Source organism: Antechinus flavipes, chromosome 5, assembly GCF_016432865.1.
Source record: "Antechinus flavipes isolate AdamAnt ecotype Samford, QLD, Australia chromosome 5, AdamAnt_v2, whole genome shotgun sequence".
Taxonomy (NCBI): domain Eukaryota; kingdom Metazoa; phylum Chordata; class Mammalia; order Dasyuromorphia; family Dasyuridae; genus Antechinus; species Antechinus flavipes.
Window position 1 is genome coordinate 286218687 of NC_067402.1, and position 27384 is coordinate 286246070.

General features: G+C 53.9%; 1 protein-coding gene and 1 long non-coding RNA gene across 3 annotated transcripts; one reads left to right on the plus strand and one right to left on the minus strand.

The window, feature by feature from the left end:
• Window positions 1–919: 919 nt before the first annotated feature.
• SOX10 (SRY-box transcription factor 10) lies at window positions 920–14659 on the minus strand. The gene is made up of 4 exons (XM_051961941.1): window positions 14455–14659; window positions 13444–13887; window positions 6537–6802; window positions 920–2733 (listed from the first exon to the last, which is right to left on the minus strand). Exons 2-4 carry the CDS (start codon window positions 13854–13856, stop codon window positions 2021–2023), a joined length of 1392 nt encoding a protein of 463 aa, XP_051817901.1. The 5' UTR covers window positions 13857–13887; window positions 14455–14659; the 3' UTR covers window positions 920–2020.
• On the plus strand, window positions 6524–24793 carry LOC127538271 (uncharacterized). 2 transcript variants are annotated; one of them, XR_007947709.1, is made up of 5 exons: window positions 6524–6600; window positions 16863–17030; window positions 18607–18798; window positions 22962–23113; window positions 23470–24793. It is a non-coding gene; the product is annotated as an uncharacterized LOC127538271 (long non-coding RNA). The 2 variants fall into 2 exon arrangements; XR_007947710.1 differs by lacking the exons at window positions 6524–6600; window positions 16863–17030 and adding an exon at window positions 17562–17678.
• The last annotated feature ends 2591 nt before the right edge of the window (window positions 24794–27384 follow it).

Consider the following 27384-nt stretch of genomic DNA (forward strand, 5'->3'; position numbering starts at 1 on the left):
GTGAGCTCCTCATCAGGGGAGGGATCTGGGGGAGATAAGTCTGCCTTTTAGTTAAAGGAATTCCTGCCCTGATGGGAGGTTGGCCCAAATGATTCTCACCGGCATTTCTGTGCCATCTACTACGTTCCAGGGGTTGCGCAGGTGAAACGTCAGAGTCCACCCCAAACCAGTTATCCAGAGGCAGTGTGTCTCAGTCCCATTTTCCTCACCTGGGAGGCGGAGGTGGATTCAGTGACTCTGAGGGTCTCTTGGAGCTCTTAGACTCTTCCCAGGATTCTGGGAGTCACTTTGTGAATTGGGACATTTGTCCTCCAATCTTGGGTTTCCCATTCCCCGTTAACAGCACTAACAATGGCTGGTAATCACATCTTCCGTTTCCTCCGTGACCCGGGGATGTCATTCGTCCGGGCCAGGTGGTTTGCAGTCATGGCCGCTAGGTTTCGGAGGGCCCAGTCGGATGAACTCTACCCCAGATCTCTGTGAATAGATTCGGAGATTTCCGGACCTTTTGAATCTCCAGCCCCCTCGCCTCCCACATACCTCTGGTCCTGGTGGGCCCTCCTCCCTCAGGCCATCTCCCCCAGGGTGTGAGAGTGGGAACAGGGTCCTCCTGACTCTGGGATGGCGTAAAGGGCGGGTGGGTGGAGTGGAAACAGTGGAACATCTCCTCTCCCACGGCGGGAGCCAGGAGTACATGTGTGTGGGAGTGTGTGGGTCATGTGAACATCATGTGTGGGTAAAGTGTACACATATGTAAGTGTGTGGGAGTGTACGTGTGCACCCGCCCCATCAGGAAAAGGGGCTCCGCTTTGGTCCCCAAGCCCCTCCCTCTGAGCTCCCTTCCTAGCCGCCATTCGGAGGGCCGCCCTATCCCACCCTCTTCCCGACAGACAGACTAAGGCCAGGCCCAGGAGGCCAGTAACTGAAACCTTTAATTTTATTATTCTGGATTGCTTAATGCAGAGTTAATAGGGAGTCTGGGCAAGGGGCTACTGAGATAAATAGGGGGAAAGGGCAATAATGCGTTATATGTGGACTGTGGGGCTGGGAAACGGGGGCAGACGCAGCTACATGTTTTATTTAAACACCAGGGGTTGGGGTGGGGGCTGGGGGCTGGGTGGATAGGGCCAATGACCCAGGGAAGGACAATGTACATAGTGATATTTTGGTGTCTTAGGGAGGCCCTTGCTCCCAGACAATAGGGTCTTTGCCTCCCCCTGGGACCGGGAGCCCAAACTCTGGGGGCAGATGGACCTCTCTAGCCTTGGAGTCCAGGGGCCTGGGACACGGTCAGGGAAGTGGGAACTATTGTGGGGAAAAGGGGGGATGTGGGACATAGCAACACCTCCCCCCATTAGCTGTTTCTAACTCCTCACTCTACCTCCCTTCCCCATCACTGCCGGGGGTGAAGCCCCCAGTTCATTTAGCAAAGAAAACAGGTGGGAGGAGAATGGGAGTCTCTGGTCTTTGCCGAGCGGGCCGCGAGGGCGTCAGTACCGAGTCTGTCCCCGGAGGGCTCTCTCCACTGCCTCCTCTGTGGATCCTCAACTTGGTGGGGGGGGGGAAGCCCCACGAACCTTCCCTTCTTTCCCTTGCACACACGGTTGCCCCGCATGGTCCTCAGAGGGTCTCTGCCTCCCCCACTGCCATGCCAGTCAGGGGGTCCATTCTCGGGGCTTTGGCCAGCCCTGAGGACTGGGCTGGCACCCCAGGGCTGCGCAGGATCCAGGACAGGTGTCCTCCCTCTCTGACGGAGATAAGCAAAGTCTGTAGGGAGGCCCACAGGAAGGGCTGCCTTCAAGGGAGTCATAACAGAGCGGGAGAAGAGCCCCCACTGAGGTCCTGAGTGGACAAGGCCTCCTCTAGCCCAGGGGAGGCGAGTGGGGGTGGAGGGCTGGGGAGAGCCTCCCGTAGAAGGAAGGAGACTTGGCAGTCCTTGGCCTCCACAGCCCCCACCAGCCCTGTGGCAGAGAGGGGAGAGGGCTGAGGGGGGGGCCGCGGCCTCCGGAAGGGCCCCCTTCTAGGGTCTGGAGAGCGTCGTGTACACAGGCTGCTCCCAGTGTGTGGGGCTGTGGGACTGCGGCCCCGAGGGGCTGGGGTCGGAGATGGCCGTGTAGAGGGGCCGCTGAGAGGGCCCCATGTAGGAGAAGGCCGAGTAGAGGCCGGAGGCCTGGCCCGAGTGGCCGTAGTAGGGTCCCGAGGGCTGGTGGTCGGAGTAGTCGAACTGCGGGCGAGAGATGGATGGGAAAGCGGAGCCATAGTGGGGCAGGCTGAGGGAGGTATAAGCGATCTGGGAGGTGGACGGCTGGTCGGCATAGTGGGGGGGCCCGGGAGGGCCCGAGGCCTCCGTTTTCACCTGGGCCTTGGCATCCACGCCGGGCGGCGAGGCAGCCGGCAGGGCCACGCCGGGCGGCTTGGAGATCCAGGCCGAGTGTCCGCTGGCCACGGCCAGGGCGCTGCCCAGCCCGTAACCGGCCGCGGCGTAGCCCCCCACGTGGCCGGGGTGGCCGGCGTGTCCGTTGGGGGGCAGGTACTGGTCAAACTCGGCCACGTCGAAGGTCTCCATGTTGGACATCACCTCGTGGCTGATCTCACCAATGTCCATGGTTCCGAAGTCGATGTGGGGCTTCCCGCTCTCCCCCAGCGAGCGCCCGTCCCGCTTTGACTCTGCCTTGCTTGATTGCAGCTCTGTCTTTGGGGTGGTGGGAGGGGTGGGGGGGCCATGGCTCTGGCCTAGGGATGGGCAGAAGGAGAGAGAAACAGGGACACTGAGTCACGGCGTTAGGGGGTGACCCCGGGCAGACTCTCAAGAGCAGTAACTGGCCCCCAGCTGTGCTCTTCACAGCACGTCCTTCCCTCCGTGCACACGCCCTGTGGGCCAGCAAACCTGCCTTCTTCCTGTTCTCCATCTACCCCCTCCACGTCTTTGCCCTCGCTCCTCAGCTTGACCCCAGGGAAGCAGCTCTTCCCCCCCAGCCTTGCCGGATCCTCCGCCTAAAGTCACCTTGTATTTATCTGGCCTCTGTTTTGTGTGGGATGATGCACGCCATCTTCCTTGGCTAGCAATAAGGGGGCAGGGATGCCTTTTTGCGGTCTTAGTCTCTATGGTACCAATGCCTATCACAGTAGGTGATTCATAAATGCTCGCTGATGGACAAGCTGATGGACTGGCATCAGAGAGCATTTTCTGTGAGCCTCAGTTTCCTCATCAGTCAAATGGCAACAGTAATCCTTGACAGGATGGTCACTGTGTCCTCTCTTAATGGGAGAAGACAGTGGGCTCTTCCCCACACTTCCCCTCCGTCCCTCTACACTAAAAGGTCAGATCCTTGAACGCAGGAATTTTTGTCTTTGTAATACAGTAGGTGTTTAATAAATGCTTGTTGACTAATTAACTCAAGGAGCCACTCAGGGCTCTGTTTCTATTATTATAAACTCTTTCTGCTGAACTATGGAAGCTTCCATTTGTACTAAGACTTCTGAGACATCAGGACAAGGACTATGTGATCTGTCTTCATGTCCTGGTGCTTGTAACTCTGCCTAGTAAACAGTTGGTGTTTAATAAAAGCTTGTTTCACTCCACTGAATTAGTTGAATCGAATTTAAATCTGATGGTTTATTTTCTTGGTAGGAAAAAGGACACTGAAATGAATGTCAGGCACTTCTGATCACTATAGCAACTGGAGGGACCTCAGAGGCCCTCTGGTCTGGCCCCTCTCAATTTACAGATGGGGAAACTGAGACTTAGTGACTTGCCTCTAGTTGGTAACAGGCAGAGTCATGATTTGTTCACTTCCGGTAGAGTACACTGTGCCGGAAATTCTATTTGCTTATCCTGCTTACTACCTGCCTGGACTGTTTATATCGCCTCTGGGCCTCAGTTTCCACACTTGAACTCTAAGCAGTGATTCCTTGGATTCAAGGACCGTTCTTATCTAAGTTTTGTTTGCTTTGAGAGTCCCGCACACAGTGCAGGTGCTCAATAAATGCTTATTGATTATTCCGGAACTTTCCTTATCTAAGTTTTATTTCCCTGCGCACAGTGGGGTGCTTAAAAAATGTTTATTGATTGGCCAGTAAAATAAGGAAGTTGAACTAAATAGCCTCTATGGTCACTAGTGACTCATGACCAGGATTGTGCGGGGAGTCGGTTTAAACTTCATGCTGATTGTTAAATTTTTCAGAGGGAGCATTTCTATCGGAAATCCACAAACACTACAGATTAGGGCTCAATGTATTGCTCTGTGGATTGTCTAGACTTAAGAAAATGATGGAGAAAATGTTAATTTTGAAGATTAAACTTAAATGTATGCCCCGGGAGTGGATTTGCCCCGGAAGAGAGCTGACTTGCTTGCCTCACTGTAACTTCCTTGTCCAGAGAGTTCGGTGTCTTTCTTTCCATTTTTCTAGAGCATTTTGTCCGGATCTTTCTTTTACATTTATCGCACCCTACCTCAAATTAGATAAATTAGAGATCTACTTAGTAAATCAAGTAGATTGAAAACTTCCTGAGGCCAGCACCCTATTTATTTTGAAACCAGCTGTTTTATGGGCTTGAAGGCTGGAAGCCAGCTGCTTCTGCCCTTTCTGTCTCCTCTCTCTATCTCTGTCTTATCTCTGTGTGTGTCTCTGTCTCTCCTCTCTCAGTCTTTCTTGCTCTGTGTCTCTCCTTCATTCCCTCTTCCTCTCCTTTTTTCCTTCTCCTTCTCCCTCTTCCTCTACTTCTGTTTTTTTCTCATTTCCTCTCTTCTCTCTCTCTTTCCTCTCTTTGTCTCTGTTTCTTTCTCTCTCTGTCTCTGTTTCTCTCTGTCTCTGTCTGTCTCTCTCTTTCCTCTCTTTGTCTCTATTTCTTTCTCTCTCTGTCTCTGTCTGTCTCTCTCTTTCCTCTCTTTGTCTCTCTCTGTTTCTTTCTCTGTCTCTGTTTCTGTCTGTCTCTCTCTTTCCTCTCTTTGTCTCTGTTTCTGTCTGTCTCTGTCTGTCTCTCTCTTTCCTCTCTTTGTCTCTCTCTGTTTCTTTCTCTCTCTGTCTCTCTCTCTCTCTTCTCTCTCTGTCTCTCTCTTTCCTCTCTTTGTCTCTGTCTGTTTCTGTCTGTCTCTGTCTCTCTCTCTTTCCTCTCTTTGTCTCTCTCTTTTCTGTCTGTCTCTGTCTGTCTCTCTCTTCCTCTCTTTGTCTCTCTCTGTTTCTTTCTCTCTCTGTCTCTGTTTTTGTCTGTCTCTCTCTTTCCTCTCTTTGTCTCTGTCTGTTTCTGTCTGTCTCTTCTCTCTCTTTCCTCTCTTTGTCTCTCTCTATCTGTTTCTGTCTGTCTCTGTCTCTCTCTTTCCTCTCTTTGTCTCTCTGTTTCTTCCTCTCTCTGTCTCTGTTTCTGTCTGTCTCTCTCTTTCCTCTCTTTGTCTCTGTTTCTGTCTGTCTCTGTCTCTCTCTTTCCTCTCTTTGTCTCTCTCTGTTTCTTTCTCTCTCTGTCTCTGTTTCTGTCTGTCTCTGTCTGTCTCTCTCTTTCCTCTCTTTGTCTCTCTCTGTTTCTTTCTTTCTCTGTCTCTGTTTCTGTCTGTCTCTCTTCCCTCTCTTTGTCTCTATCTTTCTGTCTGTCTCACTGTCTGTCTCTGTCTTTCTCTCCAACACAAACTGGGAATGAAGAACACTGGCTAAACAAATTTACTGCTGTGTTTTTCCTCCTTGAACCCAGGTCTACCTTTTGTCAGCACAACCTTTTTTACACTGTGCCCACCTCTCCTAATAGTGGTTAGGGATATTCCCAAACCAGCTTCAGAGAGGATGGTGGAGCCCTTTTAAGGAAGAATGCCCCTTACCCTTGTCTGACCTTGAGTACATTGTTAACCATCTTTGGGAATCAGTTTTCTCATCTGTAAAATGGGTTAGAATTAGGTGATTCCCAGAGCAAAGAACCTAGCTCTCAATTGCGGACAGACAGGGGCGCGGATGAATCCCAAGTGGCTCTTTAAAGCCGGTATCTTTATTGGGACGGGTTCTCCCCCGAGGCAGCAAGCCTCTGCCGGCTGCCGGGAACCCCCCGCGGGCTCCCTCAGTGCCACGATGGCCGCCCTCTGGAATAGGCCCGCAGGGCTCCCTTGTCGCGGGTCCCGTTAGAACCTCTCGCCCCGGAGGAGGCCCGGCACGCAGATGACTCCCTACGGGTTGTCACAGACAGTGTGCCCGGGCGGGCAGCCCCTTCCTCCCTGGGCCTGAGCCGAGGGGCGGGGACTCCCCAGGGGGCAAGTTCCCCCTCAGATCTGGGGTTCCTCGGGCTCAGAGACGACGGCCTCCCGCCAGAGGGACTGTCCCAGCCTCGGGCCCCGCCCTGGCCTTCACCCGAGCCCCCAAGACGTCCCCTCGTCCCCAGAAGACGAGGGCGCCGCCGAGCTCCGCAAAGGGAAGCCGGACTCTAGTTCCTCCCCCCTCTCCCACCCCCAGGCAGGGCCAATCAGGGCGCGAGCTTCGGGCTCCTGGGCCGCGCCCCGCTCACACCCCGCCGTGCACTCCCTCCCGCCCCCCCTCCCGTCCCCCGGCCCTGTTCTCACCTGAGGAGTGCTCCGGGTTCCCGTCGGACATGGGGGAGCCCTCGCCCGGGTGCCTGTGGTCCAGGTGGGAGTTCTTGTAGTGCGCCTGGATGGCGGCCGCCCCTCCGGGCTCGCCCTCGCCGGGAGCCTCCCCCTCCCCCGAGGCCGCCTTCCCGTTCTTCCTGCGCCGGGGCTGGTATTTGTAGTCGGGGTGGTCCTTCTTGTGCTGCATCCGCAGGCGCTCGGCCTCCTCGATGAAGGGCCTCTTGTCGCTCTCGTTCAGCAGCCTGGGGGCCCCGAGGAAGAGGAGGGAGGGGGCAGGAGGAAGGAGAGGGGAGGGTGGGATGGGGGCAGGAGGAAGAGGGGAGGGGGATGGAAGAATCATGTAAATGTCGCATCTTGGAGACCCGGCCTCAAAGCGCTGCGGCGTGCATCGGCAGTAATGCTTTGGGCGCGCTACAGCGGCGGGAGCGTGGATAACCTCTGAGAGATCCTGCCTAGTCACCTGCGAACTGCGGGGTCTCGGGCAAGGCTCCCAGCCGCCTTCCCTCAGTTTCCCCGTTGAACCAGATGGTTCCCATGTCAAGGGCTTCGCAAGCTGCGGCTCCGCGGAGATGCCCGTTCGTACCCGTATTTATTCTCATTTCTCTCGCTGCCGCCTCGGAGGGCCCGCCCCGGTTCTGCGCTTTGGAACCTGGGGGGTCAAGCTCCCTGAAGTCATTGAGGCCGCCCCCCACCCCCAGCCACGAAGGAAGCGCCCCCAGAATGCCCCAGCGCGCATCCGAGTGTCCAGGGACGGGGAGCTCACCACCGGCCTCCCCTTCGGTTTCGCTGTTAGGAGACCCGTCTTTCTGCTCTTTCCCCCTCCACGGCGAATCCAGCAGATCAAGGGTAACCCCCTTCCCAGCCAGGGCCTCCATCCAGAATTCATCCGTTATGGCCCCCAGAGCTTTCCTTCTTCTTTCTCCCCCACCCCCACCCCCACCTGGAGCTGGGACGTTGGGAGGATGGGAACAGAGAGGATGGTGGGAAGCAGCGGCTCCGAACCCTCAGCCCCTGGGAGGACCTGACCTTGGGGTGGAGAGGGGAGCACTAGTTTGGGTCGGGACAGAACACGTCCCTCTCCCAGCTTCCAGAACCTGGGCTCAGTGGGCTCTGAGGAAGCCATCCTGCCTTGGCGGACAGAAGGGCATGACCCCGGGGACCAGGGCAGGGATTCTCGGGGTCCCTGTCGCTCTCAATGACCCCCCTTCTCCCAGCCGTTCTCAAACCCGGGTTCTTCTCCCCACCAACTCCCCTCTTGGTCTCAGGAGCTGAAGGAAGTTCTTGACCCCAGAGTTTGGGCAGGCCCCCATCCCCCATCTTTCCCTGAGGGCAGGTCTGAGGTTCCCAGAACTCCCCCCACCTCCAGAGACCCCCAAGATCATTTAGCTCATCTCTCAGCTGCCAGGAAACGAGTGCATGAGGCGGCCCGAGATTTTGCTTGCTGAGGCCCGTGGGCTCCATCCCAGTGAGACCCTGTCAGAGCCGTTGGGTGTGTATGTTTGCCTCCTTGCCGGAGGCCAGTGTTTGCTTGTGCTGGGGACTCCCCCTGGATTGGGAGCCAAAAGACCTGGGTTCAAGGAGCCTGACTGTGCTATTTGATTAGCCCGGCTCCCTCATTTCCTGCCTCAGTTTTCTCATCTGTGAAACAAGGACTTGACTAGTTGACGTCCCAGAGTTCTCTAGCTCTAGCAAGGAGGGGAGGGGGGAGACAGACTAGGGAGAGAAACTTGTTGTTTGGGAGGGGACTGGGTGCAGAGCAGTTGAAAATCGGGTTTTCCCCGACCACCCAGGGGAATAAGGAACAGTGCCCTGGCGCTCCAACCACTGTCCTACCCTGCCTCCTAACCACTGTCCTACTCCGCCTCCTCCATGACTGGGGGACAGACTCACTAGAGGGGGACAGGGAGGGTCTTTATGTGGAAGTGACCCAGTTCTAATTCTGGGGGCAGAGACGAGGGGCTGGGGGCACCCTAAGTAGCGAGGATACAAGGCAGCAGAGAAAATGCCACACATGTTCATTTATGTGCCAGTCTCTCCGGGAAGGGAGCCACTGGATGGCTGTCCCCCCCCCCCAGCTTTATGCCTCCCCCTCCCCTACCAGCTTTGGGCTCCCCTTTGTGCCTCTCCCCTCCCCCTGCCCCAGCCCGGGTGTGAGGGCGTGGCCATGCCGGGCGTCCCTGCCTGCCCAGCATTCCTAGGGCCAGCATTCCTGGGAGACTTTCATTCCTGAGCCTTAAACCTCTGAACTGCCAGGCGCTGGCCCTGGCCCGCACACCAGCTGCTCCTCCCCGCCGCCAGCTTCCTCAGCCCTGCCCTCCGGCCAGCGGCTCCAGGCCCCGGGTTCGAATCCCCTCGTGCCATTTGCTACCCTTGTGAGCCAGGATAAACCACTTATCTCCAGGCCTCGGATACCCCCCCTCCATCCTCCCACCCCCCTATCCCTGGTATGTGCCACCCATCAGAGCCGGGGACTTTGCCACTCTCTTCTGGGCCCAGAGCAAGATGCTTATGGGCACACGCTGCCCATAAGGGAGACAGGGTTTTAATCCTGCCTCAGATCCTCTAGCTGCGTGATCCTGGTCAAGTCACTTCATTTTTTGAGCCTCAGTTTCCCCATTTGTAAAATGGGAGTGACTGAATTGTCAAGAGGAGACACGAGATTGTGTGTGTAAAGTGCTTTGCAAATGCTTGAAATGTTCTGGAAAGTGAGAGATCCTTATTTTTACCCAAGGGTCTGTAACCTCCAGTCACGTTGCGACCCTGTACCATTACAGGGGAACATAACACAAGAACAACAGCAGCAACGATAATAATGAGGCTGACAGAGCATTTATATGACTCTGAAGTTTACACGTTAGCTCATTTGATCCTCACAACAACCCTGGGAAGTAGGGGCTGTTTTTATCCATATTTTATAGATGGGGAAACTGAGGCAGACAGGAATTAAGGGACTTGGTCAGAGTCACACAGCTAGTCAGTGTCTAAGGCAGAATTTGAACTCAGATCTCCAGCATCCCTACTCCCCCACCCTATCTCTGCCCCCGACTAGCCTTAAACACAACCCGAGCCTCAGCTTCAGCCCGAGTCAGGGTCTGCCTGGGGATTCCAGCCCCTTGACCCCAGGCTGACATCCTTCTAGTGGCACAAGGGACTTGCCGGCACATTAGTCTGACTGTCCTCCCCTTGAGGGAGGTCACTGGGACCTCTGGGCAGTGACTTGCCCAAGCTGGCACAGTAGCCAGCACCAGGGCTGGGTTTGCATTTGGGACCAGGCTCCTGAGGACTGACCCACTCTGCCCTGGGGGGGGGGAGCAGTAGAGGAAAGGGTTTGACTCTGTGCCCCGTCCCTGAGTAGCTCACCGGAGGGAAGTGGGCTATGGTTCTCCCCGGCTCTGGTTCCCCGGTTCCCTGGCCTGGGCTGCCGGCCTTGGCTTCTGAGCAGCTGGGATCTCAGGGAATTTCAGGTTAAGAGGCAGAACTACATTTGAGATGCCTCGGTGGGACCTGGACACTCCCCCAGCCCCCAACGGTGGGCCCCCAGAGCTCTCACCCGCTCCCGATGTACCCGTCTCGCCCTTCGGAACAAGGACAGGAAGTGTCCTAGAGGGGTTCGGGGGCCATCGGGGAGCTCGGGGACTCTCTGTTCTCCCACCCAACCCCCACTTCTGGAAAGCTCCAGGAAGGAAGTCTGGGTGGGGAAGTAGAGGCTGCTTCTTTCCCTCCTGGGCACCTTCCGCCAGACTGAAGCTGCTCGCCCTTTCTGGGCATCTTCCTGGAAGGCCGCCTGCTCAGTGGTGGGAAAGGGGAGGTGTTCCTGGGGTCTTAGCCCTGTCCCCCGGGGGTCCTGAGCTGGCAAGTCCCTCGGAAGCCTCTGGGGAGCAGCCAGCTTGGCTTTCCAACCACCCCCAAGCCCTGGACGCGCCGAGCTTTGGGGGGCCTCTGGCTCCCGGCCTGCTAACCTCAGGCACTGAATGTGTTTGCCAACCCGGCCTGCCTGGCAGCAGCCCCCCACCCCCCGGCCCTGCCGCCGGCACGCAGTCACACCTAGCACTCTCCTTCCTCATTCCCGTCCTCCATTACCCGGCCCAGGCAGGAGCACACCTTGTGACCAGACTGGGCCTAGGACTTGCCCGTCGCCAGGTCCTGGGTGGGAGAATCTAGGCAGGGAATGGTGGGGAGGGTCGAGACCTGGACGTTGGGATTGAGGGGGCCAATCCTCGGCCTGGAAGGCCCTGGGAGCTCCCGTGATCCCTTGTCTGCCAGGGCTGTTTCCCCTCCACCCCCAGCATCTGCTATTTAGAGTCTTTCCCAGTTATACCGTCAGCTTTTCCAGGGACAGGGACTAGTATGTCTGCCTTTGTAACCAAGCTTGGCACACAGAAGGCACTCAATAAATGTTTGCTGATTTTGTTAATTGTATCCTCAGTGTCTAGCATACGGTAGGCGCTTAATAAATATTTGCTGTTGTACCTGCAAGGCCTGGAACACAGTAGGTGTTTGATAAATATTTGTTAATTGTATCCTCAGTGTCTCACATACAGTAGGTGCTTAATAAATGTTTGCTGTTGTGTCTGTAGTGCCTGGTACCTAGTAGGTATTTGATAAACATTTGTCCATTGTATCCTCAGTGTCTAGCATACAGTAAGTGCTCAATAAATTTTTGTTGATTGATTATCTGCAGTGCCTGGTGTAGAGTAAGTACTTAATAAACACTTGGTGTCTGGCATACACTAGGTGCTTAATAGATGTTTGTTGATTGATAGAGTAAGCTACAGGTCCCAGTGGTTTAGAAAGCATTTTCCTTCCAACCATTGGTGCAAGCCCGGTCATTGGATCGTTGGCAGGGAGCTACTGGGACTTTCAAGGCCGCCCCAAGGAGGAACTAAACGACCTGCCCAAAGTCACACAGAGAGCAAGAGGCTGAGGCAGGATTTGAATCCAAGCCCCGACCCTAGCGCTGGCACTCGGTGCCTCACTGCCTCGCTAAGGTGTTTTCCCAAAGGGCTTGAGGTGGCGGTTACTTGTGACTTGCTTAGGGCTCCTTCCCAGCTCCCCCCCACTCGCCAGCCCCAAGGAACCTTCCCCTCCTTCCTCCCCCTCCCCCCCGTGGGTCAGAATCTGTCCCAGGAGGGGGGCCGAGGGCCCGTCTCCCCAGGCAGGCTTTGCTGCTCATCCCCCGGTGGTCCCAAGGGGCCAGCGGCTCTGCAGGGGGCTCTGGGTACCCCTCTTGCCTATCCCCCGAGCCTTGGGACTGGCTACCGTGGCTACCCTGGCGGCAAAGGGGAGATGGGGCCAGGGAGGTGGTTAGTTTGGGCCCCATTAGGAGATCTAGAACCCGGATGATCACAGCCTTAGAACACAGGACGCCAGAGCCCGCAAAGAGCCTGGAATGTGGACTGTGAGCGGGAGGAACCTTGGGACAGAGAAAGTCGGAACCGGGTCGGGCACTCTGGCCGCTGGGAAGGCCTTGGGTCCCGGAGCAGCTCCCTCCTCGCCTGGGGGCTTGGGGATGAGGACCCCGAGCTTCAGCTCGCCTCCTTGCTCCCTAACATGGCCGGGAGGCCCAGGAGCGCGGTTTCAGGCTGGAACGGAGGGAGCAGAGGTGGGGAATTGTGGGGCAGGGCAGGGTGCCAGCAGGGACCCGCCCAGGTCCCCTGGTCTGAAGACCTGCCCTTTTCCAGAGAGAGGCTGGGGGAGGGAGCCCCACCTCGGTGGGTGAGGAGGTCGGCTGTCCCAGCCCAGCCTTGGGGGAGCAGGAGCCGCCAGGGAGAGAGAGGGGGCACTGGCAGGGTCCCGAGAGGAAAGATGGCGCCGGGGAGGATGGGCCCGCGGGTCCCAGCAGGAGGGCCGCGGGCGGGGGAGAGAGAACTCAGCCTGGTCAGGAGACAGTCCCTGACTGGGGGTCTGCAGCCAGCTCTTCCTTCTTAAAGGAAGAAAAGGAAACCTGGGAGTGGCACATGACGGGGGGTCGGGGAGACGGGCCGGGGAGCCTGTGCCAACTGGTGCCACGGAGGACTTGGGGCTGGCGGCCATGGCCGGGGGCAGCGCCCGCGGGGACTGCTGCTTCTCACCCATCTCTCTCTTTCACTCCCCGGCCCGCGGGATTGTCTCTGGCCCAGGACTAAGTTGGGAGGAAAGTTCGTGCCCTTCCTTCCCCTTATCCACTGTCCCCCACACAGAGTCCCCTACCCTTAGTCAGCCGTCAATCACAGTCCCCCAGAACCGGGGAGGGGGCAGGCTAAAACTGCCCCCCACAGGAGGGGGTGAGGGCCAGCTCCTTGCCCAGCGTCACCCGGGGGGAAATGGCGGAGCTGAGCCTCAGCCCGGAGCTTCCGCCCAATAATCAGGCTTCTTGTCCCCCCCAGCCCTGTTCTGCTCTCAGGCTTGGGAAGTGGGGGGGCTCTGCCGTCGGAGAAGGCTGCCCGGGACGGGGACGGAGAGGACTCGGTCTCTCACGTGTAAGATGGGATGGTGGGACTAAGGGGTTGCTTCCCAAGGTCTCTTGGGGGCTTGGGGACCCCGCTGTCCTGCCAAGCCACCGGGCGTCCCCAACCCAACCCATACTCTCGTCCCCTCCCTCCCGCCCCAACAGAATACCAGCCACCAGAGGGCACTGGGGGGACCCTGGCCTTGGGGAGAGGCTCCCGGAGGTCGGGGACTGGGGGACAGGCGGACTTGTGGGGTACGCGAGAACGAGGCAGAGAAGGCCCGGGCAAGAGCCAGCCTTGGGTTAGTCAGGGCCCCGGGCTCAGCTTTGGGCTCTGCCCTCTTGGTGCCCTGCCGACCTCAGACGGCCGCCCTCCCGCGCTCAGTTTCCCACTTTTGCCAGTCCCCCCCACCCCCACCCCCCCGGGGGTCCGAGCCCCGCGCCGCAGCCACTCACCTCCACAGCTTCCCCAGGGTCTTGCTGAGCTCGGCGTTGTGCAGGTGCGGGTACTGGTCGGCCAGCTTGCGGCGGGCGGCCTGCGCCCACACCATGAAGGCGTTCATGGGCCGCTTCACGTGGGGCTTGCTCTTGCTGCTGCCGTTGACCCGCACGGGCATGGGCACCAGGGTCCAGTCGTAGCCGCTGAGCACCTGGCTGACGGCCTCGCGGATGCACACGGGGAACTTGTCGTCGTCCACCTCGGGGTCCTGCTGCTCCTTCTTCACCTTGCCCAGCTCCCCGGGCGCGGGGCTGGCGTGCAGGGCCGCGCCGTCCGGCCCCAGGGGGGGCCCCCCGGGGGACAGGCAGCGGGGGTCCTCGGAGCCCACCGGGCTCAGCTCCACCTCGGACAGGTCCTGCTCCTCGCTCATGGCGCCGCCTCTGCCGGGAGCCCTCTCGCCTCTGCGCTGGGGGAAGGCGAGAGAGAGATGGAGCGAGAGCCTCCCGCCCCGGGGAGCACCCACAGGCCCTCCCTCCCCGTCTGGCTCCGGCCCAGCGGGGTGGCGGAGGGAGACGGCCCCAGCTCCCACCTCGGCAGGCTGAGCCCCGGCCCCGGCCCAGGGGATCGGCCGCAAGTCCCTCCCAGACGGCAGAGACCTCCCCCCCTCGCCCGTCCCAGCCGCTCCTCGCTCTGGGTGGATGTGAGGAGGCTTTTTGTTTGTTTCTGCTTTCAGGTGGCGCTTTGTGGGGAGAAAGGGGGAACAGCGGGCTCCCCCCGAGGCTCCCCCGGGGAAATCCCCGCTCCCCCTCCCTGCCTCTCAGCGCTGCCCGTCGGGCCGGGCTGAGCCTCCTTTAGCCGCCCTGTCCCCCACCAGAGGCAGGTGGGCCAGAGAGGGCGAGGGCTGGGCAGCCCCCGTGCGCTCCCTCCGACCCCACCGCCCCACGGGCTCCTCTTGCCGTCTGCCCGCGGCAGAAGGGGGAGCGGGCACAGGGGCGTCCAGAGAGCCCCGGGCCGGGGAGGGAGCTCACCTCGGTCGGCCTCCAGGCCGGTCTGGAGCAGCGGGTCCCGAGGGGGGCTCCCCGGGCCGGGGGTCCGGCTCCGGGCTGGGGTCTTTGGGCGGGCGGGGAGGGGGCCGAGGGGCCCAGAGGGCCTCAGGCTGCTGCCATGCCGCAGAGCAGCCAGCTCGCAGTGCTCACCACCTCTCCGGCTGGACGCCACTGACTGACTGTGCGGCTGCTGAGGGCTGGGGAGGAGGGAGGGGGAGGGAGGGAAGGAAGGGCAGAAGGTGGAGTCAGGCTCCTTTGCTGTCCCCGACCCGTGGGGTTCCTCCAATCCCCCCAGGCGCCCCACTCCCTCCTCCGCCCTTCCTCCCGTCCTTCCCACTCTGGGGACACGGGGCGCCAGGGCTGCAGGGAGGCCGGGGCCTGCGGACTGAAGCCCCTCCGTCGGGAAGCGGGGCCCTGGGCTCAGGGGGTGTCCAGGGCCTTCCTGGGGTCCGCTACCCCTCCCGCCTTCCCAGCCACTCCTTCAAGTGCAGGCCCCTCGGGTGTGGGGGCCTGGGGAGAGAAGCAGGGAGGGAGGGGGCCGAGCTCTTCCCCGGTTCAGACCCGTGGCCCAAGGGATCACCCACCTAGGGGGGCTGGAGCTAGAGAGGACGCGGGGTGTTCGGGGGCAGTGTCAGTGCTAGGAGAGCCCCACGACATGGCCTGTCAGGGCCGGGAGAGGCCTCAGAGCAGGGGTGTGAGGGCTGGAGGGGGTTCAGAACAGGGGTGTCAGGGCCGGGAGGGGGCATGGAGATAGGCCATCCCACCCAAGTCCCTCATTTAACAGAAAAGGAAACTGAGGCCCCCAGATGACAATCTTGGACTCTTGCTTTGCATGCGGATGTTGGGCCTGTTTTAGGGATCAGGGCAGTTGAAGTTAAAAGCAGGGTGCGACTGACCACCTTCCCTCTAGGTGAGACTACAACTTCCAGCATGCCCTGAGGGAGGGGGTGAAGGCTGCAGGAGTCCCTTCATTTGTGGGGGTGTCTAGTGGTGCCCCAAGGAGGAGGAACCCATGAAAAAAGAGGCTGGGGAGGAAGGAGAAAAAGAAGGGAAAGACCACTGGGGTACAATGTAGTGTAATGAGCAGTTCTGGGTCAGAGGTTAGAGGACCTGGGCTCATCTTGGACAGTTGCTGCAAATCTTCGTCTCAAGCTCTAATGTTCTTTGTTCTAAGGGTCTTCTCAGCTTTTTGTTGACGCAAGGTCCATGTTCTAAAGTTCCAACAAGTTCTGAGCTTTCTCTGATACCCTTCAGCCCTGACACCCCCTGTTCTAAACTCCCTCCCAGCCCTGACACCCCCTGTTCTAAGCTCCCTCCCAGCCCTGACACCCCCTGTTCTAAGCTCCCTCCCAGCCCTGACATCCCCTGTTCTGAGCCCCCTCCCAGCCCTGACAGTCCAAGGGTCTGTGTCTCCCCCTGTGCTCCTGCCTGGGGCCGGAGGCGTGGAGGTGATCTGGGACGGGGAGCTGTTTCCCAGCCCTTGGGGAGGTGGTCCCCGCTGGAACACTGGGCTGATTGTCTCTTCTCCTTTCCTCTCTGTCCCCTCCCTCCGGTTCACCAGCAGAGCTAACCTGGGGGCAGGGGGAAGGGATGAGCAGGATAAGGTTGGGGAGAGGGTGTGGCCAGCGTGTCACCATCACGTGCCTCCTCCCTGGTCCAGCTAGGGAATTAAGATGGGGGGAGGGAGGGTTGCTTATGGGAGAGAATTGGGGGGAGGGGAGCAGGATTTTCTCCCTCCGAAGTCAGGGGGTTCCCCTCCCCACCCCCAACAGAACTTCCCGTGAACCTTGGAGAAAAGGCAGGCTCTGGGGAGGGGGGAGCAGCCCCCACCCCCAATCCCTGCTTCTAACACCTTCGGCCCTGGCTCCCCGCAGGGGCCAGTGACTGGGAGAGGGATTATGGGTGCGAGCTGAAGGAGACTTAGATAACTTAGTGACCCTCAAGTCCACTAGAATTTCCCCTTGGTGCCTCATGGGACATTGTGGACAGCTCCTGTCAGCCCTGTGTGACCTTGGATGTTTGGAATCCATTTGATGGGGCTGGGAAGGTTAGGGTCCCCCCAGCCCCCAGTGGCTCCGCCCCTGCCATCCCCCCTGCCGGCTCTTTCTTGCCCCTAGAGTCTTTTTCTGTTTCCATTTTCCCAGGCCCATCCACCATCCTCACCTCTCTTTGTGATGTCTCCGTTTGCCCTTCCTCATTATGTCCCCCCGCACCCCAATCAGGACACTAGCAACCCGGAAGGAATCATTTAGTCCAAAGTCAGTTGAGAAACTGAGCCCCAGAGAGTCTGGGCTGCTTAGGGTCACCCGGCCAGTGTCAGAGAAGGATTTGAATCCAGGTCCTGGACCCCCCCTCCAATTGCCCACCCTCTCTTCTCCTCTTGTCCATAGGGTCTCTTCTGGGTTTCTGAGGCTGGCTTTGGGACCTTACCCTGGAGCTGGTCTCCTGGCCCAGTGCTGAAAGGCCTTCCCAGCGGACCCCAGGCTTGGGGGGAAGGAGCGGTGGGGAGACCCCTTGAAGCTGGAGTCCCGGACACCTGAGAGCCCCAGCAGCACTGGGTGAGCCCGGATGGCTGGCTCTGCGGCCGGGGGTCCCATGGGGGGCGAGGGCCATGGTGGCCCATGGCCGGGGAAGGCCAGATTCAGGGGGGCCTGATCACAGTGAAAGAGTCACACACAGCGCAGGCTGGGGGGTGTGCAGGGGGTGGACACTGTAAAACCCCCCATACACACACACACACACACACACAACACACACACACACACACACAAACCCCGGACAATCGGGCCAGTGTGTCGGGACTCGGGAGCCCGATGAATTAGGAGTTTGATAAGGGTTTTCTCTTTCTCTCCCTCGCCGGACTCTGACAATCCCCCCCCAGTTTTCCCGACGCCACCCCCAGTGTGGCCAGCCCCCACCCCTCTACCCGCCCTTCTTCCCTGTGCCCGGCCTCGGGTTTGGGGCCTTGAAACAGTGAGCCGTCTTTGTTCGGAGTACAGGTGAACGGCAATCATGTGATGTGCACCACACACACTCACACACACACTCCCTCACATAAAAAGCTTTTTGAGAGCAGCCGGCGGGCCAGCCTCAGAACCGATGGGACGGGCGCCCCAGCCGGAGGCAGCCTCCTGGCCCGGCCTCCCGGCCTCCCTCCCTCCGTCCCTCTGCGGTGGACGGCCTCCGGCCCCGGCTCCTTGCTCCCGGTGGGTCCCCCTTTTCCATTTCTTTTTCCCCTTAGCTCCCGGGCCCTCAGTCCCAGGGCCTCGGGGGCAGGGCAGGAGTAGAGAGATCCCTGTTTTGGGGGAGGCTGAGGAGGGAGGGTGCATCCGACCTCTCCCTCTCGGGGGCACCCCTCCCTCTAGAGCGGGAGGGGGGAAGGGGGATATTTTGGCTTAGGAGGGTCCAGAGCTGGGGCAGCCACCAGAAGGAAGCCATGGACCGCCAAAGTCGGGCTTTCTGTTCCCCAAAGAATTGTTGGTGGATGTGGTGGGGGTGGGGGATAAAGAATAGGGAGAAATCTCACTAGAATGACCCGAGGTGGAGACGGAGGCTTCCTAACCCGCCCCCAGCCCCCCATTCCCAGGCTGCTTTCTCTGACTCCACATATTTTGTCTCTGGAGTTAGAAGACCGGGGTTCACATTTTATCCCTAGGTATGATTGTAACTTTCCTGGTCTCAGTTTCCCTATCTGTAAAATGAGGGAATTGAATGAGATGGCCTCAGAGGTTTCTTCTAAGATTCTATGATCCTGAAGTTGTCTGTAGCCCCTCCCTTCCCTCCACCCCCCAAATACCAAGGGCCAATCTGTCTTTTGGGGGGAGGAAAAAAGGATGGAAACTCATTTATTTTAGAGGGCTGTGTTTAAGGATTGGCCCTGTTGGGGGGGAGGGGAGGGTCAAATCATGCATCTGTCCCTATAGAGATTTGGGGTATAGAGGGAAGTGTAAACCCCCAAAATCTATCCAGCGATGATTGAAAACAAATCATAACCTCCCCCCATTCCTAGGTCCCCGGACCCCCCTTTTCTGTCAGTCCCCAAGAAGCGCGTGCTCCCAGGAGAATGTCTGACACACTCCTCAGTGGTCGAGGAGAGCCTAAGGCTCACTTCCCCACCATCTTGCATTTTAACAGAGCACAGAATCGGAGAGCAAAGGGATCCGGCTTTAAGGATGGGCTTTCAGTCATCAGGAGGTGATGAGATATCCCCCATCATCCCATGGGGCAGCTCTAGGGGATGGAGATGAAAAGACCCTTGAAGAAGGCCTCGCACCCCGGCTGGCCATTGATTCCTTCCAGAGGATGGCATTCCTGCTTTCTGAACCGGTAAACTGAGACTAGCTGACTTTTACTGTCCCTTGATCCAACAGTTACTGTTCTATGGTACTTCCAGGCTCTGACACCTGTGTCCTAAGTTTCTTCCTAACTCTGTTCTAAGTTCTCTTCTAGCTCTGCTATTCCTTGTTCTAAGCTCCCCACCAGCTCTGCCATTCCAAGTTCTAAAGTCCTTCCCAGTTTTGACATTCCATGTTCTAAACTTCCTCCTAGCCCTGCTATTCCCTGTTCTAAAGCCCTTCCCAGTTTTTATATTTCCATGTTCTAAGCTCCCTTCCAGCTCTGACATCCCCTGTTCTAAGTTCCCTCCCAGCCCTTACAACCCCTGCTCTAAAGCCCTTCCCAGTTTTTATATTTCTATGTTCTAAGCTCCCCACCAACTCTGCCATCCCCTGGTCTGTGTTTTTGGTCTGTTTCTGTGATTCTTCTCCATTTACTAACAAGGCTGGCCCTAGAAGCCCACACTGGCAGATTACACCCTTGGGAGACTGAAGGTAAATCAGAGTCCCCAAATTGCTTCTCACTCTCCTCTGGACGACATGGCCAATCCCAGGCTGCTTTTTGTGCTCATTCCTTCAGGGTCCTCGACTCTTAACCCTTTCGTTCCTATCCTTTTCCTCCTCCTCCCCTCCCCCCCCCTTTTCCTCCTTCGTCTTCCCTTCCCCTCCCCTCCGTCTTTCCTGGTCTGTGAAGGAGCCTTTTGTAAATGGAGGATTAGCAAGCAGGCGCTCCCCTTCCCTCTAATTTGTTTCTGCTGGGCTTGGCTAGTTTAAAGGGAACCCCACCCTGATCCCCACGGGCTCCCGAGGGTGTGCCCAGAGGCCGTGAATGGCCACCCCTCCCATCTCCCACCCCCCAGAGGATGAGCCCCCTCCACCTGGCCCAACTAGGGCTGTTTCAGGGTAGAGACAGAATCAGAATGGACTCCCTGGGGGACCAAGTCAGAGAATGGGAGATTTTCCCAGAAGTTAGAGGGAAAGAGTCTTCTGGGGATTAGGGGTGTTACGTGGGGGTAAATCCTGCCAGTTTGGACCTCGGTGGGCTTAATGACCTCAGAGGTATTGAATTTGGCAATCTCAGGAAGTGGGGGGGCCAGTGCTGTATGTTGTTAACCCAAGGGATGTCCAGAAGAGAAGTGTATCGTGGGTTCTGTTGGCAAGTCCTGGGGGCTCGTCCCGAGACAACCAGGTGACAGGAGGAATGGCTTCTTGGGGTGAGAAAGGCCTCGGAGCCAAAAAGGCACATCCTGCCTTAGGCACCAGCTTTGTGACTCTGGACAAGTCCGGGAAACTCTCTCAGCCTCGGTTTCCTCATTTGTAAAATGGGGATAATAATAGCATCTATTGTAAGCATCAAATGAGATGGCAAGCTGTAGAGCTCCATAAATGCTAACTGTTATTGTTGTTGTTACCTGTTGGTTTGAGTCGGGGTTTGTGAGGAGCATTAGAGGCTTGGGGACTTTAGTCCTGGATTCCCCTCCACCCCAATCCCGTGCACATGGGATTTCTGCCAAGGTGATGGCAGAAACAAGAAGAGCCTTGAATGACACATTTTTTTTTAAAGGAGGAAGTTGCAATGAGATGTACCTCCCATTGTATCTGAGCACCCCCTTTTACAGAGGGGTCACACCACTAATCAGTAGCTGAACTGTGGTCTCTAAGTCCAGTTTACCAGGGAGACTCAGAGGGACCACAGGGTTTTAGATTTAGAGCTAGAAGGGACCTGAAGCTTTGCTGAGACTTTACAGAGAAGGCCGATGAGAGGCAGGTGACTCGCTCAGGGTCACTCAGCTAGGAAGTGCCCGAGGCAGGATTCACACTGCCAAGTCTAGCTTGGGTTCCTTTTGGGAATAAGGGTGAACAACAAATCTGTGGTTCTCTCCACAAAGATCAACCAAGGGAGGCTTCCTGGAGGAAGGTCCTCTGTATGGAAGAAGAGGCTGTCGTCCCTCTCTCCCTAGCCCTCTGCCCTACCAGTCAAACCCCCTGTGGGTCTGCACCGCTGTACCCCAACTCTGCTCGGGATCCCCCAGAGCCAGAGAAGGCCGGGGCCTCTGGGTGTCCCAGGACCGGGCCGACCGGCATTCACGCCTCCCGGCTGGGCAGTGGGAGGAAGGGGGAGGAGGCCTGACGTCCCCTGGCTTCCCAGAAATCTGAGAACACGTTGCCACCTTCCTGGATCACACAGCCCTCTCTGTCTCACCTTCCTGTTGTCCCAGCCCGATCCCCTTCACGATGAAGCTGGGCTGTCTCTCGTGTGCTCGGGTGCTTTCTTGAGGATGGGGGAAGGGATGGAAAACTGATTCCTTCTATTGCTTGTAACTAGACTCGGAAGGAGAAAGCCCCGATACCACTCTCAGGCCTGCACTTAGCCAGGTGCTCGTGGACCAGTCGTTCTTTCTCTGAGCTTCCGTCCCTCCTTCTGAACTTTACTGCCATCAGTCAGCTCACAAACATTCATTAAGGGCCTATCGGGTGACAGACCCAGTGCTGAATGATAGGGAGATACATTTTAAATTCAATTATCTAACTTTTTCCCCCCTCCCTCTTACCCCATCACTTCTAAACTGGGATTAAAAAACACAACTTTTTGAACAAACACAGTCAAGGAACACAAACTCCCACACTGGTCACCTCCCAAAATGTGTGTCTCATTCTGTATCTTCGTCCAGCTCTTCTCTGTCAGGAGGTGATTTCCCGTTCACTTAGGATTGACCAGAGCTCATAATTCTTTCAAAGTTGTTTGTCTTTCTCATTTTTTTTGTTTGTTTTTATTTTTATTTTTTGCTTTTTGTATAAAGTGTTTTCCTGGTTCTTCTCACTTCACTTTTTTTTCCGTTGATACAAGTCTTCTCAGGATTCTCTGCAAGTTTCTTCATTTCCTATAGCCCAGAAGCATTTTACTCCATGTCCCTCATAGATGGGCACCCCTTTAATTTCCAATCCTTGATCATCACAAAAAAAGCTGCTATATGTTCTATTGGTATCACTATAGAAAGCCATACATAGAGCTATAAGCTGCTATATGTTCTATAGTATCTTCATCTTTGATCTTTTGGCACAGTGCCTGACACAGTGTACCAATTAATTTTTATTGAACTGAATTAAGTTGGGGTATAGTTCTGTTAATGATATTGCTGGGAAAATAAGGATACGAATGAAAGGAAAAAACCACACAAGCTAGTCTCTGCCTGCTTTATGTGTGAACAACATGAGATCATAGATCTAGATATCATCTTGTCTGGAGGCTCCTCACCTTTTTCTGTGACCCGGATCCTTTTGTCAGTCAATCCGGCAAAGCTAATGGACCTCTTCTCAAAATCATTTTCTTTTCTTTTTCCTTTTTTCTTTTTTTAGCTTTTTATTTTCAAAATCCATGCATAGATAGTTTTCACCATTTACCCCTGTGAGATCTTGTGATCCAAATTTTTTTTCTCCCTCCCTTCTCCCTACCCCCTTTCTTAGACAACAAGTAATCCCATATATGTTTAAAGCGTGTGTAATTCTTCTATACATATTTCCACAGTTATCACACTGCACAAGAAAAATCAGATCAAAAAGGGGGGAAAATGAGAGAAAACAAAAAGCAAACAATAAAAACGTGAAAATGCTATGTTGTGATCCACACGCAGTTCCCACAGTCCTCTCTGGATGTAGATGGCTCTCTCTATCATAAGATCATTGGAACTGGCCTGAATCCTCTCGTTGTTGAAAAGAGCCACGTCCATCAGAAATGATCATTGTATAGTCTTCTTGTTGCCATGTGTAATGATTTCCCAGTTCTGCTCACTTTACTCAGCATCAGTTCCTGTAAGTCTCTTCAGACCTTTCCGAAATCATCCTGCTGGTCATTTCTTATAGAACAATAGTATTCCATAACATTCATATACCATAACTTATTCAGCCGTTCTCCAGCTGATGGGCATCCACTCAGTTCTAAATCATTTAAATGCATAAAATAAAATGTATAGGATTACAAAGGATACCACTTATATTAAAATTATAACATATAATTATGTGTAAACATATATAAAATTATAATATATATCATATATAATAAAATTAAATTAAAATATAGCAATCAAAATATTTTTGAAAATAAGGTCACAGTCACTATATTGAGCCCCGATTTAGTCCAACCCCTTTATTTTACAGATAAGGTAACAGGTCCAGAGAGTGATTTGTTCAGAATCATAGAGGTTATAAGTGGTCGAGCCGAGATTTGAATCCAGGCCCAGTGATGTCTTCCTCTTTCCACTGCGTTACACTGCCTCTCCATGTACACACTTATGCAAAATATATGCAAGGTAAGTATAAAGTTGTTTTTTTTTAAGGGAAGACACAGACAGATAGGAGGGATGGATCAGGAAAGGTCTCATATAGAAGATGGCACTGGAGCTGAGCTTTGAGGGGAAAGTAGGGCATGTAAGCTATGGAAATGAGGAGGAATGGCATTCCAGGCCCGGAGGATTGCCAGTGCAAAGGCAGGGAGGCAGGAGATGGAATGTTACTTCGAAGAATGACAGATTACTCAGTTTAGTTGCGGAGAAGACGGAAGAATAAGGCTGGAAAGAAGTGGTAAAGAAGCAGACTTTGTATTTGCTCCTACATTCAAGGTTTCTGGAGCAGGGGAGTGATGTGCTTTGTGAATCTCCCTTTTTAGGACTTCCAAGATTGCTGATTTCCTTCCCATCCAGAACCCAACGGTCTCCCTACTTCGGTGGATGGTCTGCCTGAGCCGCCATGTTTAACCCAACGCAGAGCTCAGTGGCCAAGTTTGTGGTAGTGAGTCTCTCCAACTGGGCCAGGCTGGGCTTGTCTTAGGCTCCCAGAGTGGGACCTGTCAGCCTGAAGAACTGCCAGCTTGGGCAGGAGTGACCACCCTTTGTGCTCCCTTGGCCTTTGAGAGCCTCCGTGCCCTGGAGACGGCCTTGGGTGGAGATTCTCATCAGTCAGTGAGGTCGGTGTGTGGCTCACAATTTTTCTCTCCTCTCCAACTTCTGCCCTTATTCTAGGGAATATCAATATACACATTGTTTCTCCCACACCTTGACTGTTCATTCCCTCAACTTACTCACTTCCCCTGAGCTACTACTCATCCACTCCCCCTCAATGCACACAAAATTGGCCAAACCCTTTATCTTGCAAATATACCATGTCTATGTTGAAGGATTCAGAAATTCCTTCAATCTTTTGGTTTTTCACCTCTTCCTCTGTTTTCCTTTCTGTAACCCTCTCGACATCTCATTTCTCCGTTGTCTCCCCCGCACTAACCACTCTCTCTTCATTTTCCCATCATGACTCCTTGGTGAACCAATTCAACTTCGCTCTTCAATCCCTCACCTTATTTTAGTTATCAACCCTGAATCACTTATGCTGTTGGTCCCCTTTCCCTCAATCTGTATCCTACTGAATGAAGATGAAGAAATACAACTGTTCTGGTTGGGTCCATTACCGACTTGGGTACACAACTCAACAGGATCCTCTCTGGTCTTCAGCAATCCTACTTTACCTCTTTTAACAGCTCCACTAGCCCACTCTCTTGCTTGGCTCTTCCAAACATTTTCATCCTTTTTTGAACTTTCCTCAGTTAAAATCCTTCTCTTATTTTACAGAAAAAATGGCGGCCATTCAACATGAGCTTTCTCTTCTCTCCTCTTCCTCCTCTATCACTCAGGTGCTCTTTATCACTCTCTTCATCCCTGTCTCTCATGATGAGGTGGTCTTATGCCTTACTAATATGAAACGGTCCATCCCATTCCATCCATCTCTTCCCATAGATCTCCATAGATTAATCAATCTCATATACAAAAAAGACTTTTTTTTCCAGTGCAAGAGCACTTCATTCTCATTTATTTTTATTTAAATTTTTATAATTGATCATGCACTTAGCTCTAAATAACAAGAACAAGAAGAACAAAACAATTAGCATCCATTTTCAAGTATTTACATTTTAAAATAAATTTCTTCGTGAGATGTCCCTAACAGCTTTTCAGTAACTGTCTCTGAGTCTTATCAGCTCTCAAAGTCCCCACTGATCTCTCTATTTTTGTTCACATTTTCCCTTTCATATAATCCTGGTCAGTGTAGTGTTTTTATTCTTCTAACTCTTTTTTCTTTTTATATAAAAATACTTTTATTTTTTTTCCTTTTCTTTCTTTCTTTCTTTCCATCTATCCATCTTTCTTTCTTTCTTTCTTTCTTTCTTTCTTTCTTTCTTTCTTTCTTCCTTCTTTTCTTTCTTTCCTTCCTTCCTTCCTCCCTCCCTCCCTCCCTTCTTAGTTTCTTTCTTTCTTTCTTTCTTTCTTTCTTTCTTTCTTTCTTTCTTTCTTTCTTTCTTTCTTTCTTTCTTTCTTTCTTTCTTTCTTTCTTTCTTTCTTTCTTTCTTTCTTTCTTTCTTTCTTTCTTTCCTTCTTTCTGCTGAGGCAATTGGAGTTAAGTGACAGGTAAGATGTATTGAGTGTCTGAGACCAAATTTGAACTCAGGTCCTCCTGACTTCAGGGCTGATGCTCTATCTACCCTATCTCTGTAATAAAGACTTTTTAAAAAATAAAAGAAAAAAATACAAAACTGATCAGCATATTGAAAAAAAAAAAACTAACATTATATATAGTGTCCTCTACCCGTAGATCCCCACTTCTGTAAAGGAGCTGGGAAAGGTCTAATTTCCCCTTCTTTTCTTTGGAATTTTTCTAGTATAGTCATTATTAAGAGAGACGAATTGTATGTACCAGGGAACATGGTTCTGGCTTCAGTGGTGTTCATGCTGGAGAGAGCCCCGAGCAGAGAGACCCAGAATCCGGACCCCAGTCCCAACTCTGCCATTCGCCGTGAGATCCTGGGCAAGTCATTTCCCCTTTAGCTTTTTCCTAAGTGAAATGAGCTCTCAATGATCCCAAAGGTTCTTTCCAGCCCACCTCCTGTATGATTATATGAATCCTCACTGTCTGTATTTCTAACTGTTAATGTTAACATCAGGTTAATGTCTGTCTTTAGCCAAGGGGGTTGGCCACCATTCAAGAGTCAATGTAAATGCAAATGGAAGAAGAGCTTTCCCCTTTCAAGTGTGAGAAGTTAAATGCAAAGACTCAAAAATGTAAACACAAACTTGGAACGGGGCTCAGGGCTCCTTGGAAGCATTCCCCTTTTTGTGTCCCCGACACCTCCACAGTCAGGCTGGTGAACTGAGTCCTTCCCAGAATCCTGTTTTTAGAAGCAAAAACCGAGATGAACCATTACAAAGAAAACCAATTCTATTGAAAACATGTGGGGGAGGGGAAAGAAAAGGAAAAAATGTGTCATTATTTGCTCATGCACACTCATGACTCCCCTCGTTCAGTGGCTCCCGGGTATTATTCTGATTTATTTTCCAACTCTTTTTTTTTTTTTGTTTTTTTGAGGCAATTGGGGTTAAATGACTTGCCCAAGATCCCATAGCTAGTAAGTGTTTGACACTAGTTTTGAAGTCAGGCTCTCTTAATGAGAGGGCTAGTAGTGTTCCCTGATCTATCTATCTATCTATTTATCTATCCATCCATCTATCCATCTCTCTATCTATCTTCCCATCCATCCATCCATTTATCCATTCATCCATCTATCTTTCTATCTATCCATCCATCCATCTGTCCATTCATCTATCTATCCATCTATCTGTCTGTCTGTCTATGTATCCATCCATCCATCCATCTATCTATCATCTATCTATCTATCTGTCTGTCTATCCATCCATCCATCCATCCATCTATCATCTGTCTGTGTGTCTGTCTATCCATCCATCCATTTTTCCATCTATCTATCTATCGATCATCTATCTATCTATCTGTCTATCTGTCTATCCATCCATCCATCTATCCATTCATGCATCTATCCATCTATCTATCTGTCTGTCTGTCTATGTATCCATTCATCCATCCATCTATCTATCATCTACCTGTCTGTCTATCCATCCACCCATCCATCCATCTATCTATCATCTGTCTGTGTGTCTGTCTATCCATCCATCCATTCTTCCATCTATCTATCTATCTATCGATCATCTATCTATCTATCTGTCTGTCTGTCTATCCATCTATCTATCCATTCATGCATCTATCCATCTATCTATCTGTCTGTCTGTCTATGTATCCATTCATCCATCCATCTATCTATCATCTACCTGTCTGTCTATCCATCCACCCATCCATCCATCTATCTATCATCTGTCTGTGTGTCTGTCTATCCATCCATCCATTCTTCCATCTATCTATCTATCTATTTTTTGCTGAGATAGTCAGGGTTAAGTGACTTGCTCAGTCACACAGTCAAGAAGTGTTAAGTGTCTGAGACCAGATTTGAACTCAGGTCCTCCTAATTTCAGGTATTCTATCCACTGAGCCACCTAGCTTCCTCTCCCCCCCCCCCCCCCCCCGATTTATTTTCAATAGAGTTTGTGGGCAATGCTTAATAATCCGGATTTTCCCTGCAGTCACCTGAAATTCATGCTTGACAGATGTTCACCTTCATTGTTAAATGATGCAGAAGTGGGTTAGAAGACAGTTTGGGACTGAGAATCAGGAGAGCTGGTTTGGCTCCTGGTTT